Here is a 13,339-nt window from a genome sequence, read left to right as displayed (position 1 = left end):
ACCTTCGCCCATCGCCAACTTCGCGAACTCTTTAAGGACCGTCACAATGGCCTCGACTGCTGTGTATGCCTCTCTTTGAATCATTGCGATTCGCTACGAGCATGTGAGGTTCAGTTTATGGTCGTCCTTCTCGCTGGAGATGCTTCGGTCGATTCTGACCGAATGGCACCAGCTCGATTTTCCCGCGACCTTTCATATCTGTCTCGTCTGATATACCTGAGGGAAGGGATTGGAAGTGTCTGGGGTGTTGAGGTTGAAGGCGCAATGGCTTTCTCCTTGAAAAATATTGTTGTGGGCTGTCGTTGGATTGGTTTTGGTCTTGCGAAATCTTGGCCAGAAACAATGCAACGAGTGGCATCAACAGAAATTCCCGAGCGTTATGCTTGGGGTATTGTCGGATGAGGATGCAATACTGTTTGTTCAGCACCACTGAGAACTCTGCGAACCTTGTCGCTGGAATACGCACAAGTAGTAGCGGAAGCGGATGGTCGTCTGGCAAATGTATCTGGCCTCACCGATTAAAATTATTTCGTCGAGTTTTCCCCCCTTTAGCCTTCAGTTGAGAATGTGGCGCTGTAGCTGCAATTCTTACACTCGGCGAAATTTTACCTTTGCGGACAGACTGAACTGACCTTCACAGTACCGTTCCCACCAAGGACCAGGTCCTTGTCCCCGAGACCCTCCTCAAGAAGCGCAAGAGCCAGGAGCAGGCCCGCGCTGTCCGCCGTGAGGAGCTCGAGAAGAAGAAGCAGGTTAGTGAAGATTTTCCTCTTATTTCGTTCTTTCATTGTATGATGTATAAAACACCACCACGCGACTAGACTTACCAGGTCAATGCTGTCGCTTTCGTTAACCATCTTTCGGGGCTGATCAATGCTCATCTCTATTTTTTGTTGGAGTTTTTTTTTTTGAGACACCAACGCTTACTGAATGAACTACAGGCCAACAAGGAGAAGCGCTCCACTATCTTCAAGCGTGCCGAGTCCTACGTCAAGGAGTACCGCGACACTGAGCGTGAGAAGATCCGCCTTGGTCGTGTCGCCCGTCAGCAGGGCAACTTCTACGTCCCTGACGAGGCCAAGCTCGTCTTCGTTGTCCGTATCAAGGGTATCAACAAGATCGCTCCTCAGCCCCGCAAGATCTTGCAGCTCCTGCGTCTGATCCAGATCAACAACGGTGTCTTCATCCGTCTCACCAAGGCCACCCAGGAGATGTTGACCATTGTCAACCCCTACATCGCCTACGGTTACCCCAACCTCAAGTCCGTCCGTGAGCTTGTCTACAAGCGCGGTTACGGTAAGGTCAACGCCCAGCGTGTGCCTCTCACCGACAACCAGATCATCGAGGAGCAGCTCGGCAAGTACGGCATTGTCTGCATGGAGGACTTGATCCACGAGATCTACACCGTCGGCCCCAACTTCAAGCAGGCCAACAACTTCCTCTGGCCCTTCAAGCTCTCCAACCCCACTGGTGGCTTCCACCCCCGCAAGGTCAAGCACTTCATCCAGGGTGGTGACACTGGTAACCGTGAGGACTACATCAACGCTCTCATCCGCCAGATGAACTAGATTCGCTCTGGGGCGAGGGTTTATTTTTCTTCTAAAAAATAAAAGTATTTTTAATGGGTTGTTTGGGTGGCAAGCATGTTCTCAATTAGCGCTACGATTTATGATTCCCAATTGAAACGTTCAGACAACCCAATCATTCTCACGAGTAAATATTTTGTAGTATTCGTCTTGAATATATGTACAGACCTCTATCCTAGTACAAAAGGACCTCCTGAACCCTCCTGTTCTTATCAACAACCAGACGCAACTGCTTCCCCTTCCATTTCGACTCGGGAACTCCCTCTTTTCTAAAAGCGCCGTTGCGGAGTGTCTCCGTGAAGAGTTCGTAGGACGGGTAATCTAACATCATTAGTTTCTACCGCGTAGTCGAATTGTTGCAACGTACAGCCATCGACAAAGTGGTTAACTTGTTCCTCGGTCATGCCAGTGCCTTTGGTCGCGCGCAGAGTGCGCTCTTGCTCCTGTCGCCACTCATAGACATAGTGGATGTTTTGCGCGTCGCTAGACTCAACAATCAGTATGCGATAAAGCAAGTCTCAGGAGGTGGTCTCACATGTGAATTAAAGCATCAAGCTGGCTGTATATCAATCAGCACACGCCCGTCCCCGTCAACTCAGAAAAGAAGGAACGTACTCCGTCAACGCATCATACCCCCTCAACGCCTCATTAACAGCCCTCACATCCTCAAATCTCACATGCCCCAATCTCCCATCATAATTCTCCTCCTCCTTCCTCCTAACCGCATTTTCCCACATCTTCCTTAGCGTATCATCACTCCACGCCCGAAACCCAACACACCACCCCTCGAAAATCACCACCCCAACCCTCCTCTCTCCCTCTTTATTAACAGCCTCCCATTTTCCCTCAGGCACGCGATCCCCCTGCCCGCCAAATGCAGACTTATCATACTGCGGGATCTTCGTGGGCCGGCCCTCACGTAGCGATTCGAACACTTTTAGGCCCAGGGACAGGTCATGCGTGGAAGGCTGGCCGCGGTGCTGCAGGAGGGGGTTTTGCGGGTTTGTTGTTGCGAGGTGTTGTTGGTCGGCATGAGTCAGGTAGATATCGTCGAGGGAGAGGGTAGTTACGGGGAGGGAGTAGGGGGGGTTGCGCAGGGTATGGTGCAGCGTGGAAACCTGTGCTTGTTAGCAACCAGCGTAATCAATCCGGTGAGGAATGCGACGTACGAGAACCGTCTTGCCCGCTCCTTGAACACCGTTCAACCCCAGAAACAATGGCGGGGCTTGGTCGGGGTTGGATGCATAGCGCGCTTGGTGGGCTTTTACGCGGTCGAGGAGGAAAGGGATGCAGTGTTGGGATTTGTCGTCGATGATTTCGGGCATTTTGCTTGTTGTTCTGAGACCCGAGTTGTGTTGTACGGGTGGTAGAGTATATGTACTTGTGGAGAGGGGAGATATATATATCAGCGTCGCAGAGCGGAGAGAAATCCGAGCGGAGGGGGAATTGTTTAGGCTGAATGTTCTAATGGCATGGCGGTGCATTCTACAACTTATTCAATCTTCAACTATATAAGAAAGACTATCCAATAGATATTTTCTGCCAGAGCATTGTATAGAGGGTTGTACTGGTTGGAAGCACATGACAATGACGTATTGCATAAATATGCATCACGTGGCTGAGTCAGCGCTTGCACAGAATTATGCAGCATCATGCGCATATGAACGAACACAGGATAACACTATTACACTTGACACAGGCAAGGAAACAAATGAATTAACATGGAGTAGCTATCCCCGGAATTGCCATTCGTAAGAATACCAGTAATTAACGCACTCCGGCAGCCATCGGCATGTGAAGCAGGTCTGTAATGTAATTAATTACATCGTTTCCAGACCAACTCCGAGCCGAGGTCCCAGAAGCAACCGAGAGCTGTTGCTCGACCGTTCTTAATACCCCCGGATTTCCTCCCCTCTTCTTTCTTTTATTTTCCTCTGTATCCTATCTTTGCTCTAATACCTATCACTCATCACTATATTATTGTTTGATTATATATTACTCTCCTCGACTCTCCTTGACTAACCGCGGAGATACGTGCGGAGAGTACGGAACTGAACCTCACCTCAGATCTCCTGTCTTTCTTTCATCCTCATATCCTCATCTGAAAATGTCCGACTTACGCTTCGATAACCAGACCGTCGTCGTCACCGGTGCCGGTGGTGGTCTCGGAAAGGCTTATGCCACTTTCTTCGCCTCGCGAGGCGCCAACGTCGTCGTTAACGACCTGGGCGGTTCTCACGCCGGCGAGGGCAAGTCGTCAAAGGTACATACACAGACACTTTCCCCTTCAATCAAATATCAAATAGCTAATAAGTGAAAAGGCCGCAGACGTCGTGGTAAACGAAATCCGGTCCGCCGGCGGCAAGGCCGTCGCCAACTACGACAGTGTCGAGAACGGCGAAGCCATCATCAACACCGCAATCCAGAACTTCGGCCGCGTGGACGTGCTCATCAACAACGCTGGTATTCTGCGCGATGTCAGCTTTAAGAACATGAAGGACCAGGACTGGGATTTGATTAACAAGGTGCATACGTATGGTGCTTATAAGTGTGCTAAGGCTGCCTGGCCGCACTTCCGGAAACAGAAGTATGGGCGCGTGATTAACACTGCTTCGGCGGCGGGGTTGTTCGGGAGCTTTGGGCAAGCTAATTATTCTGGTGAGCAGCCTACGATATTATGGATATTAGATTTAGTGCTAATGGCGAATAGCTGCCAAGTTGGGTCAGGTTGGCTTTACGGAGACCCTCGCTAAGGAGGGTATCAAGTATAACATTATTGCCAATGTTATCGCTCCTATTGGTACGTCCCTTGGTTGGTTATATCTTACAAGTGATCAATCCTGCTAACATCAACAGCTGCAAGCCGTATGACCGCTACTGTTATGCCCCCCGATGTTCTCGAGAACCTGAAGCCCGATTGGGTGGTTCCCCTGGTGGCTGTCTTGGTCCACTCCTCGAACACTTCCGAGACTGGCTCGATCTTTGAAGTCGGCGGTGGCCACATGGCTAAGCTCCGCTGGGAGCGTGCCAAGGGTGCTCTCTTGAAGACTGATGCTTCGTTGACCCCTGGCGCCATCGCTAGAAAGTGGAACGATGTCAACGACTTCTCTCAGCCCGACTATCCCACCGGCCCTGCTGACTTCATGAGCCTGTTGGAAGACGGCTTGAAATTGCCCAGTGCTACCGCTGGCGAGGAGCCCAACTTCAAGGGCAAGGTTGCCCTTATCACCGGTGCCGGCAGTGGTCTCGGTCGCGCATACGCTTTGCAGTTTGCCAAGCTTGGTGCCTCCATTGTTGTGAACGACTTGGTCAACCCCGACCCTGTTGTTGAGGAAATCAAGAAGTTGGGTGGCAAGGCTGTTGGCAACAAGGCCTCTTGCGAGGATGGTGATGCTGTTGTCAAGTCTGCCATTGATGCCTTCGGACGTATCGATATCCTGGTCAACAACGCTGGTATCCTGCGTGACAAGGCTTTCACCAACATGGACGACAACCTGTGGAACCCCGTTGTCAATGTCCACCTGCGCGGTACCTACAAGGTTACCAAGGCTGCCTGGCCGTACATGCTTAAGCAGAAGTATGGCCGTATTGTCAACACTGCTAGCACGAGCGGTATCTACGGTAACTTTGGCCAGGCCAACTACGCTGCCGCCAAGCTCGGTATCCTTGGTTTCTCCCGTACTCTGGCTCTCGAAGGCGCCAAGTACAACATCAAGGTGAACACCATTGCCCCCAACGCTGGTACCAACATGACCCGTACCATCATGCCCGAGGAGATGGTCCAGGCTTTCAAGCCCGACTACGTCGCTCCCTTGGTCGTTCTCCTTTGCTCCGACAACGTCCCTGGAGCTGGCACCAAGGGTCTGTACGAGTGCGGTAGCGGCTGGTTCTCCGCCACCCGCTGGCAACGCTCTGGCGGTCATGGCTTCCCCGTGGACGTGCAACTGACTCCCGAGGAGGTTGCCAAGAACTTGCAGAAGATCATCAACTTTGATGACGGCCGTGCCGACCACCCCGAGGACGGCCAGGCTGGTGCTGAGAGAATCATGGCCAACATGGCCAACCGCAAGGGCGGTGATTCCGAGGGCGAAAGCAGCATCCTGCAGAACATTGAGAAGGCCAAGAAGCTGTCTGCTGACGGTACACCCTTTGACTACGTTGACCGCGACATCATTTTGTACAACCTCAGTTTGGGTGCCAAGCGCACAGACCTCCCTCTAGTCTACGAAAACAACGAGCACTTCCAGGCCCTGCCTACCTACGGCGTGATTCCCTGGTTCAACACGGCCACTCCCTGGAACATGGAAGACATTGTGGCCAACTTCTCGCCCATGATGCTGCTGCACGGTGAGCAGTACATGGAGGTCCGCAAGTTCCCCATTCCCACTGCCGCCAACACCCTCACCTACCCTAAGCTCATCGACGTCGTCGACAAGGGCAACGCCGCCCTCGTGGTCGCCGGCTACACCACTAAGGACGCCAAGACAGGCGAGGACCTCTTCTACAACGAGTCGACTGTTTTCATCCGCGGTAGCGGTGGTTTTGGTGGCTCTCCTAAACCCGCTGCCGCTCGCCCCAAGGCCGCCACCAACCCGTACAAGGCTCCCCAGCGCCAGCCCGACGCCGTCGTTGAGGAGAAGACCTCGGAGGACCAGGCCGCTCTGTACCGCCTGAACGGCGACCGCAACCCTCTGCACATCGACCCCGAATTCAGCAAGGTCGGCGGCTTCAAGACTCCCATTCTGCACGGTCTGTGCTCGCTGGGTGTCTCTGGCAAGCATGTGTTCGGCAAGTTTGGCCAGTTCAAGAACCTCAAGGTCCGCTTTGCTGGTGTCGTTCTTCCCGGTCAGACTCTTAAGACGGAGATGTGGAAAGAAGGAAACACGGTTGTCTTCCAGGCTACGGTTGTGGAGACCGGTAAGCCGGCGATTACGGGCGCTGGCGCTGAGCTCTTGGAGGGCGCTAAGGCTAAGCTGTAAACTAGTAATATGGTAATGGGGGACATCGGAGTATCAGAATGTGTATATATGATTTGTTTGTACGATGCAATTTATGTTCTATTTTGTTCTGTCTTGGGTTTGATCAGATCTAACTCCGTACATTCCGATCTATGGCGTAGACGAGGCGATCTGGCGATGCGCTGACATGTAAGCCGGATCAATAACCATTGGACATTCAAACAGAAAGCAATAAAAAACACGACTGAAAGAAATCCAATAAGACATTGAATCTGACTCACTCTATACTATACATAGTAGAAAAAGAAAAGTGGAGGGTTACATAACCACAGCTGAAAGAAGCCCCCGCAGTCTCCGAAAAAGAGCACCTGTCAAGTCACACCTCGTCATCTCTACCCTCCAGTATCCACCCCTCTACAACACAACTGGCCTCTACCGTTACGATCATGTAGCACCTTCTTCATTCAAAGCAGTTGAACAACTATGGTGCTCTCGCTATCTGTCCCTAGCTTCTCCAGATCTTCCTCGTCCTCATCCCAGGCGACACCTGAAACTAACAACAACAACAACAACCAGAATCAACGACGCCTTCACCGACCATCAACCTCAACAAAACACCCATGGCGTCCAACGTCTGTCATCTCCTCCTCCACCGACCACCACCCATCCTCCTCCAGCAATAGCACCAGCAGCACCATTCTCCGCACCCCATTCACAACTTCCCGCACCCGCACTCTCCCAAAAACAGAAGAACAACTCGAAGAACACCACCGCGAACAAGCAGAACTCAACACCGCGCTAGAAACACTCGCCCGGGTCTTCCCGGATGTCAAAGTCGAGGTCTTCCGGGAGATGCTGGTGCGGTTCGATGGGAATAGTCGAGTCGAGGTTTGTGTCGACGAGTTGATACGGCATAAGAAGGAGTGGGTTGCGGGGAGGTGGAATGTTCCTGATGGTGATAACGCTGGATCTGGGACAGCGGCAGGTGCAGCTGGAGGTGTGGTTGGGGGTGTTGGTGAAGATGAAGGGGCGGTGCCGTACGAAGAACGATTCCGGTCCGACGAATATAAAGCCGCTGTTAAGGCTGCGTTGGGGAAAGAGTTTACTGCGCTGAGCAAGAGTACCATGGACGCGGTTCTCGCGGAGGTGAATTTCTGCTATCACCGGGCGAGACCTACCCTACGGGATTTGGCGAGACGGACGTGGCGCGCGACGTTTAATAATTTGTTCCCGTCGTTTAAGCGGAAGAAAGATCGCGATGAGCATCCGTTACTGATGTGGCAGCGGCGGGCGGATGGGGAGGCTGTTCCCAAGTTGAAAGAGACGGGTTGTGCGGAGTTAGATCGGGAACTGCACGAGGCGTTACTGGCGCCGTTGTTGCGGCAGAAACAGGAAGAGCAGGAGGGGAGGGACTACCAGTTAGCGGAGGAGTTGAACGAGAGTGAGGCGAAGGCTGCGGATGCGCTGTATGAATGTGAGTGCTGTCTGGCGGATGTGACGTTTGAGCAGATATCGACGTGTTCGGTGGCTGGGCATGTTATATGCTACGGATGTATACAGAGGACTGTGCACGAGGCGCTTTTTGGACAGGGGTGGAATAAATCCGTTGATATGGAACGGTCGACGCTGAAGTGTCTTGCGCCGCTCTCGCATGGGAACTGCGAGGGGAGTTTACACCCTGGTATTGTGAAGCAGGCGATTCTGCTGGATAAAGCTGGGTTCGAGACGCATCAGAAGTTCGAGGATCGTCTGGCTAGCGAGGCGCTGCTGAAATCGCAGTACAAGCTTATTCGCTGCCCGTTTTGCTCGTACGCTGAGGTTGATCCGGTTTACCATCCTTCGGTTAGGGGTGTGCGATGGCGGTTTCGCAGTAATGGAGCGCTGGCTGCGATTATCTTGGTTATTGTCTATATCGATTTGATCTGTTTACTCGCAGTGCCTGCGCTTATCCTCTGGTTGATGGATCCGTCTGCCATCCCTGCCATCCTACAGAATTCGCTGCTGAATCTGTGTCTCAAGACCCGTCCGAAACGGTTTACTTGTGCGCATCCGGCCTGTCGACGGGCTAGTTGCATAACCTGCCAGAAACCATGGCGAGACCCGCACGTTTGTCACGAACCATTGCTCCTCGATTTACGCGCAACAGTCGAAGCAGCGCGCACGGCAGCCGTGAAACGAACATGCCCCCGATGCGGTCTATCGTTTGTGAAGTCGTCCGGCTGCAACAAACTAACCTGCGTCTGCGGCTACTCAATGTGCTACCTCTGCCGCAAAGCCCTAGGACCACCCCTTGAACCAGCACTCCAACTCCGTCGTCGAAGACCACTCCGCCGAAATCAGGAAAACATCCCTCCTGGTGAAGAAGAAGACATATACGAAGACAACGACCAACCCGAAGAACCAGAAGGCTACCGGCACTTCTGCGAACACTTCCGTCCGAACCCCGGCTCGCGCTGCACCGAGTGCAACAAATGCGACCTCTACCAATCCGAAGATGAAGATGCCGTTGCACGACGGGCTGGTGAGCGTGCGGAGCGCGAGTGGCGGATACGTCAGGGTATGACCGGCGGCGCTGGCGCTGTTGTCCCAGGTGTGGGAAATCGGAATGTCAACCTTGATTTTTCGACTGAGGGCAAGGGGAAAGGGAAACGTGGTAGTGAAGGGATGTGGTGGGATAATGGCAAAAGCGATTGGAATTGGAAGTATTGGATGGTTGATATGTGGTCCGATGGGTCGTGGAGGGTGGAGGGGCAGACGGCGGTGGATTGGGTTGTGGAGAGGGTTGTTGTTGTTGATGAGATTTAATTTCCTTTTTTCTTGCTTTATTCGCGCTTTCGGGGTTACTTTCTTGTGTTTGTCTTATTCTAATACTCTTTTGACTGGCGTTGTTGGGGTTAGGTGGATGAATTTGTTGCATGACTGATGATGAGATGACATTGCTTTTTTCTTTTGTTTCTTAGTTGCTCAATTATATAGTACGGACTTGACTTAGGGTCACTAATACAATACAATACAATCGATTGGATAAATCACCCTCTCTCTATGGTAAAAACGCTTTCTTCGTGCGCTTATTCCTTCAACGAGCGTTTTGCTCCGGTTTGTACCTTTCAATGGCAGTGCGAAAACAAAACTTTACACTCGGATCCGAACCCTTCAGGGGTATTGAAACCGCATGTTGCTATCGTAGATCACTCGTGCTGATGCCTAGCATGATGCCTTGGTGTTAGGACGGAAAGTATGTCCTACCCGATCTTTCAAACAGACGGATGACAACAGTGTCGTTTGTACCTGGTACAAATGCACCATGTGTTCTTGCATGGCTGTAGGAATGCTGAATATGAGGAGGCTGCTATTGATTCTGAATGTACTCGCTCTATTTGGCTTGGTTCAATTTGGGAGAATGTAGTCTGCCGGGCACAATGCAAGACCCGACAGACTGCTTTGAGGCGATGTTTCTCGTGTAACTATATAATCGAAACTGTGTGGTAGGACAAAGGCAAGAAGCTCGACGCCTGTCAATTGTCTGTTCGATTCAATTCGATATTCATAACCCGGGATATCTCTTTTTGACCGACTTTAATCCAAATGGCTGATTTGACAGCCGTGGCTGCACTCTCGGCTCTTCTCTTTTCTTCAAGTGTGCTGTTTCGTGTTACCTTGACTTCGTCGCGGATGTGCTGAGGTATTGCTTGAAAGGCCATGCTTGGTGGACTGGAAAAGAAGACGTGTGTGGCTTACTTGCGGAGGAAATGGTTTGATGGAACCATTGGTGTGCACATAGGTCTCAATGTAGGTGCAGCTGTGCACTGGTCTAAGATGTTCATGTAATCTAGACTAGACAGTCTGAGGCAATGGAGACACCATCGAACCAAGCAGAAGTTGTGCAACAAGAGGAAACCATATATCCACCAGATTTGTGATCTCGACTCCGTAATAGTAGGGGGTTTGATTGCCAGGAGTAAATCCAGGACGATGTAGGATGCCGGGCACTGTACACCGCGACCATGTTCAGGCCATATCTCTTTAATTTCTTCTGTAGCTGTTTGATTGAAACTGTCTTATAGGAAAGAAGCGCGAAACTTGGGAATATAATATGTGATAAGTCCTTTGGCCTCTCGCTAGTATCGACGCGGATGCTTCGGCACCTCGACGGCTCTATCTTTTCGAGCTGTTTCCAAACGGAGTTTTCATGGCGTCTTTTTCGAAACAAGACAATGATGCCACAGCCTTGTATCCGTCGTTGGAAAGGGCCGCACATTGCCCAACATCGCGTTGGCGGGTAAGTCGCACAGAAAGGAGGAACAAACGCATTGGATATCATACAGGTCGATAGCACCTAAGGAATGTAACAGCATTTTCATCCTCCAATTCAATCTCCAGTGTATCCATGTAGGCGGCCCTAGCACGTCCTTAAAGTTTGCGACTTCTTCCAATACGAGGCTGTAAAAGCTGGATAGGTGGTGACTGGTAGCTATAACCACGCACTCAACTCCTCACTTCATTCACTGCAGGAATATGAAGCCGTAGCTTTTTTTGGCTCTTCTCTGATGTATGCAGGGCCCCATATTCTTGAGCATTAAGCCCCATTTGGACATGGGGTTAACTTCTCTGGCAAATTGAGAGGAAGTAAGCAGGTGATTATCGTCTCCAATTTGGGAGTGTAACTCCTGTTCAATCAGAATCCAGACACTCTGATCCATAAGTATCTCACAAGGTTCAATACATACAATAGCTGATGGAGACGCCTGCACTGTAGTGAACTGAGTGAAGGACCTACCTGTAGACAGGTCTAGCCGGGATAAGCCTACAAGATAAGAACCAAATGTTAGAACATGTTGACCCTCTATCTGGGTTTTCAATAAAGATATGTCAACATAAACAGCCAGTATAAAGAAATTGTTCTGAGTCGGATCTATAAAATTCTCATCGACCAGTGTATCTAACGTTATGACCTTAGCAGTTATTATAATTATCTAGTGATATTCATTTGATTACGAAAGAAATGATTAGGGCAGGCCGTACGGTCTCCGAACCCGAGGATCGGAGTAGCTGCTGTTACCGAACCACCAGCATTCGGTCCGGATTTCGTTTGGTCAAATGCAAATGCACATGTTCTGATAAATGTTTAATCGTTTTTCAATGGCCGACAAGTAGTCCGGAAGGGGGATGGTTCATTTTTGCAGCCAATGAGGCTGGTCCTATTTGTCCGGTTACCGGCAGAAAATAACGTTCTCGGCCTGCATATCTAAAATCTTAGCGCCTTGTATAGTTCAGTTTGTAGAGCATAAGTATCACATTTATGTCTAGTACTTTACAAAATGCCTTCTGATCTTTTCGCCGGCTTTTCTTCGCAATTCATCGCCACTTCTTTGGGTGCCCGTATATTTGTGCGAGTTAGCGAGCCGAAAGGAACGAAACCTCCTTTGCTGTTACTGCACGGCTTCCCTCAAACTCATGTTGAGTTCCACAAGATAACGTTCTTCCTTCTGCCACATTTCATCATAGTCCTCCTCGATCTCCGTGGTTATGGTGCCTCTTCTGTTCCACACAGTTCCAATGGCTCCGGTTATTCTAAACGCCTAATGGGACAGGACTGTGCTTCTGTCATGGAGCAGTTGGGTTAAGTGATGAGAAATTCGCCATTTGGTCATGATCGTAGCGCACGGGTGGCATATCGAACTGCATTTGATATGCCCGAAAAACCTTCAAAGGTTGTGGTTGTCGACATTGTCCCAACAGCATCGATGTTCAGGGCTTTGGAGATGTCAAGGCCGGATTGAAAGCCTGACATTGACTGTCCCTTGCACAATCTGAACCATTTCCTGAGAGGATGATCGGAGCAAATGAGGATGGTAGGGTATTTTTGGAACACACCTTGTCCTCGTGGACTGCGGCTGAAAACTTTGATTCAGCAACAATAGAAAAGTATAGAGAAGCCTACTGCAATGAGGAGAAAATCCATACATTTTGTGAGGATTATAGAACTGGAGCTTTCTTCGACAGGGTTTACGATGAAGAGGAGTTGGAGCGAGGAAGGAAGATTGAGGTCCCTGTGTTGGCCGTTTGGGGGTGAAAGAGGCCTTTTCGCAGAGGCCACGAAGAAAGACGCTCCTTTGGAAGTAAGTTACAAGAAAGAGAAAAGCAAGCAAGACCTGTAGAGATCAGTGAGCTCTTGAAGAGTCCCTGGGCTTCTGCGATGTGTCTTTGACACACTGTCCAGACCACTTCCAATCATCCGACAATAGTAATCGCTATAAGAATCCGGACACAAAATGTGATCGCTGATACTCCATGGACCAAATGACTCGCAGCTGCGCAGATATCCGCCATATCATTTTGCAAAGGATATCACAGCAATGGCGACCAAACGCAGCTGAGCTGCTAGATCCGACGTGTCAGAAGACGTTTGTTATGGAGCGGAACAAACCACGAGAATATGGAGCACTTAAACATAGGGCCCAGTCCTGCCGATGGTTAGGAGGTCAGTCTCGTAATGATATAGAAAGTGAAGACCACCTACATCATTAGCTAACTCCAGTCCGTCCTGGATAAAAGATGTTCCATGGTTGTTGTCAATATTTGGGAGAGTCTTGAAAGCACGTCATTCTGCCTGTTCTTTTCACTTGCAACAGGAAGTAACCGAACGTATCAGTTTCGTAAGAAGAGAATAAAACCAAAAAGGCAAATAGAACTAGTGATTTGTTTCCCGCGTACCCTTTCCCTTCGAATGCTCCATTTCTCTCCGTCGATTCTTCATAACAAAGACCCTTGAGTGTGTTCACGTGAACTCCAAGA

General features: G+C 50.4%; 4 protein-coding genes across 4 annotated transcripts; 3 read left to right on the top strand and 1 right to left on the bottom strand.

Moving 5' to 3' along the window:
* Nucleotides 1-46: 46 nt before the first annotated feature.
* On the top strand, nt 47-1,568 carry RPL7 (60S ribosomal protein uL30; the record flags this gene model as incomplete). The annotated part of the gene is made up of 3 exons (XM_043277839.1): nt 47-63; nt 641-752; nt 942-1,568. 3 exons carry the CDS (start codon nt 47-49, stop codon nt 1,566-1,568), a joined length of 756 nt encoding a protein of 251 aa, XP_043135678.1.
* A 193-nt stretch (nt 1,569-1,761) lies between these two features.
* On the bottom strand, nt 1,762-3,070 carry ACHE_31142S (TDA10 family protein; the record flags this gene model as incomplete). The annotated part of the gene is made up of 5 exons (XM_043277838.1): nt 1,762-1,907; nt 1,954-2,069; nt 2,122-2,145; nt 2,202-2,704; nt 2,756-3,070. The coding sequence occupies 5 exons, from the start codon at nt 3,068-3,070 to the stop codon at nt 1,762-1,764; spliced, it is 1,104 nt and encodes a 367-aa protein (XP_043135677.1).
* Nucleotides 3,071-3,693: 623 nt separating this feature from the next.
* Nucleotides 3,694-6,565, top strand: mfp (putative peroxisomal multifunctional beta-oxidation protein (MFP); the record flags this gene model as incomplete). Its single annotated transcript, XM_043277837.1, has 4 exons — nt 3,694-3,849; nt 3,908-4,244; nt 4,297-4,386; nt 4,443-6,565. 4 exons carry the CDS (start codon nt 3,694-3,696, stop codon nt 6,563-6,565), a joined length of 2,706 nt encoding a protein of 901 aa, XP_043135676.1.
* Nucleotides 6,566-7,027: 462 nt separating this feature from the next.
* On the top strand, nt 7,028-9,349 carry ACHE_31140A (uncharacterized protein; the record flags this gene model as incomplete). Its single annotated transcript, XM_043277836.1, has 1 exon — nt 7,028-9,349. The coding sequence occupies one exon, from the start codon at nt 7,028-7,030 to the stop codon at nt 9,347-9,349; it is 2,322 nt and encodes a 773-aa protein (XP_043135675.1).
* Nucleotides 9,350-13,339: the final 3,990 nt, after the last annotated feature.

This window comes from Aspergillus chevalieri, chromosome 3, assembly GCF_016861735.1.
Source record: "Aspergillus chevalieri M1 DNA, chromosome 3, nearly complete sequence".
Taxonomy (NCBI): Eukaryota; Fungi; Ascomycota; class Eurotiomycetes; order Eurotiales; family Aspergillaceae; genus Aspergillus; species Aspergillus chevalieri.
The sequence above is the reverse complement of the archived record's forward strand: the minus strand, read 5'-3'. Positions and strand labels throughout refer to the sequence as shown.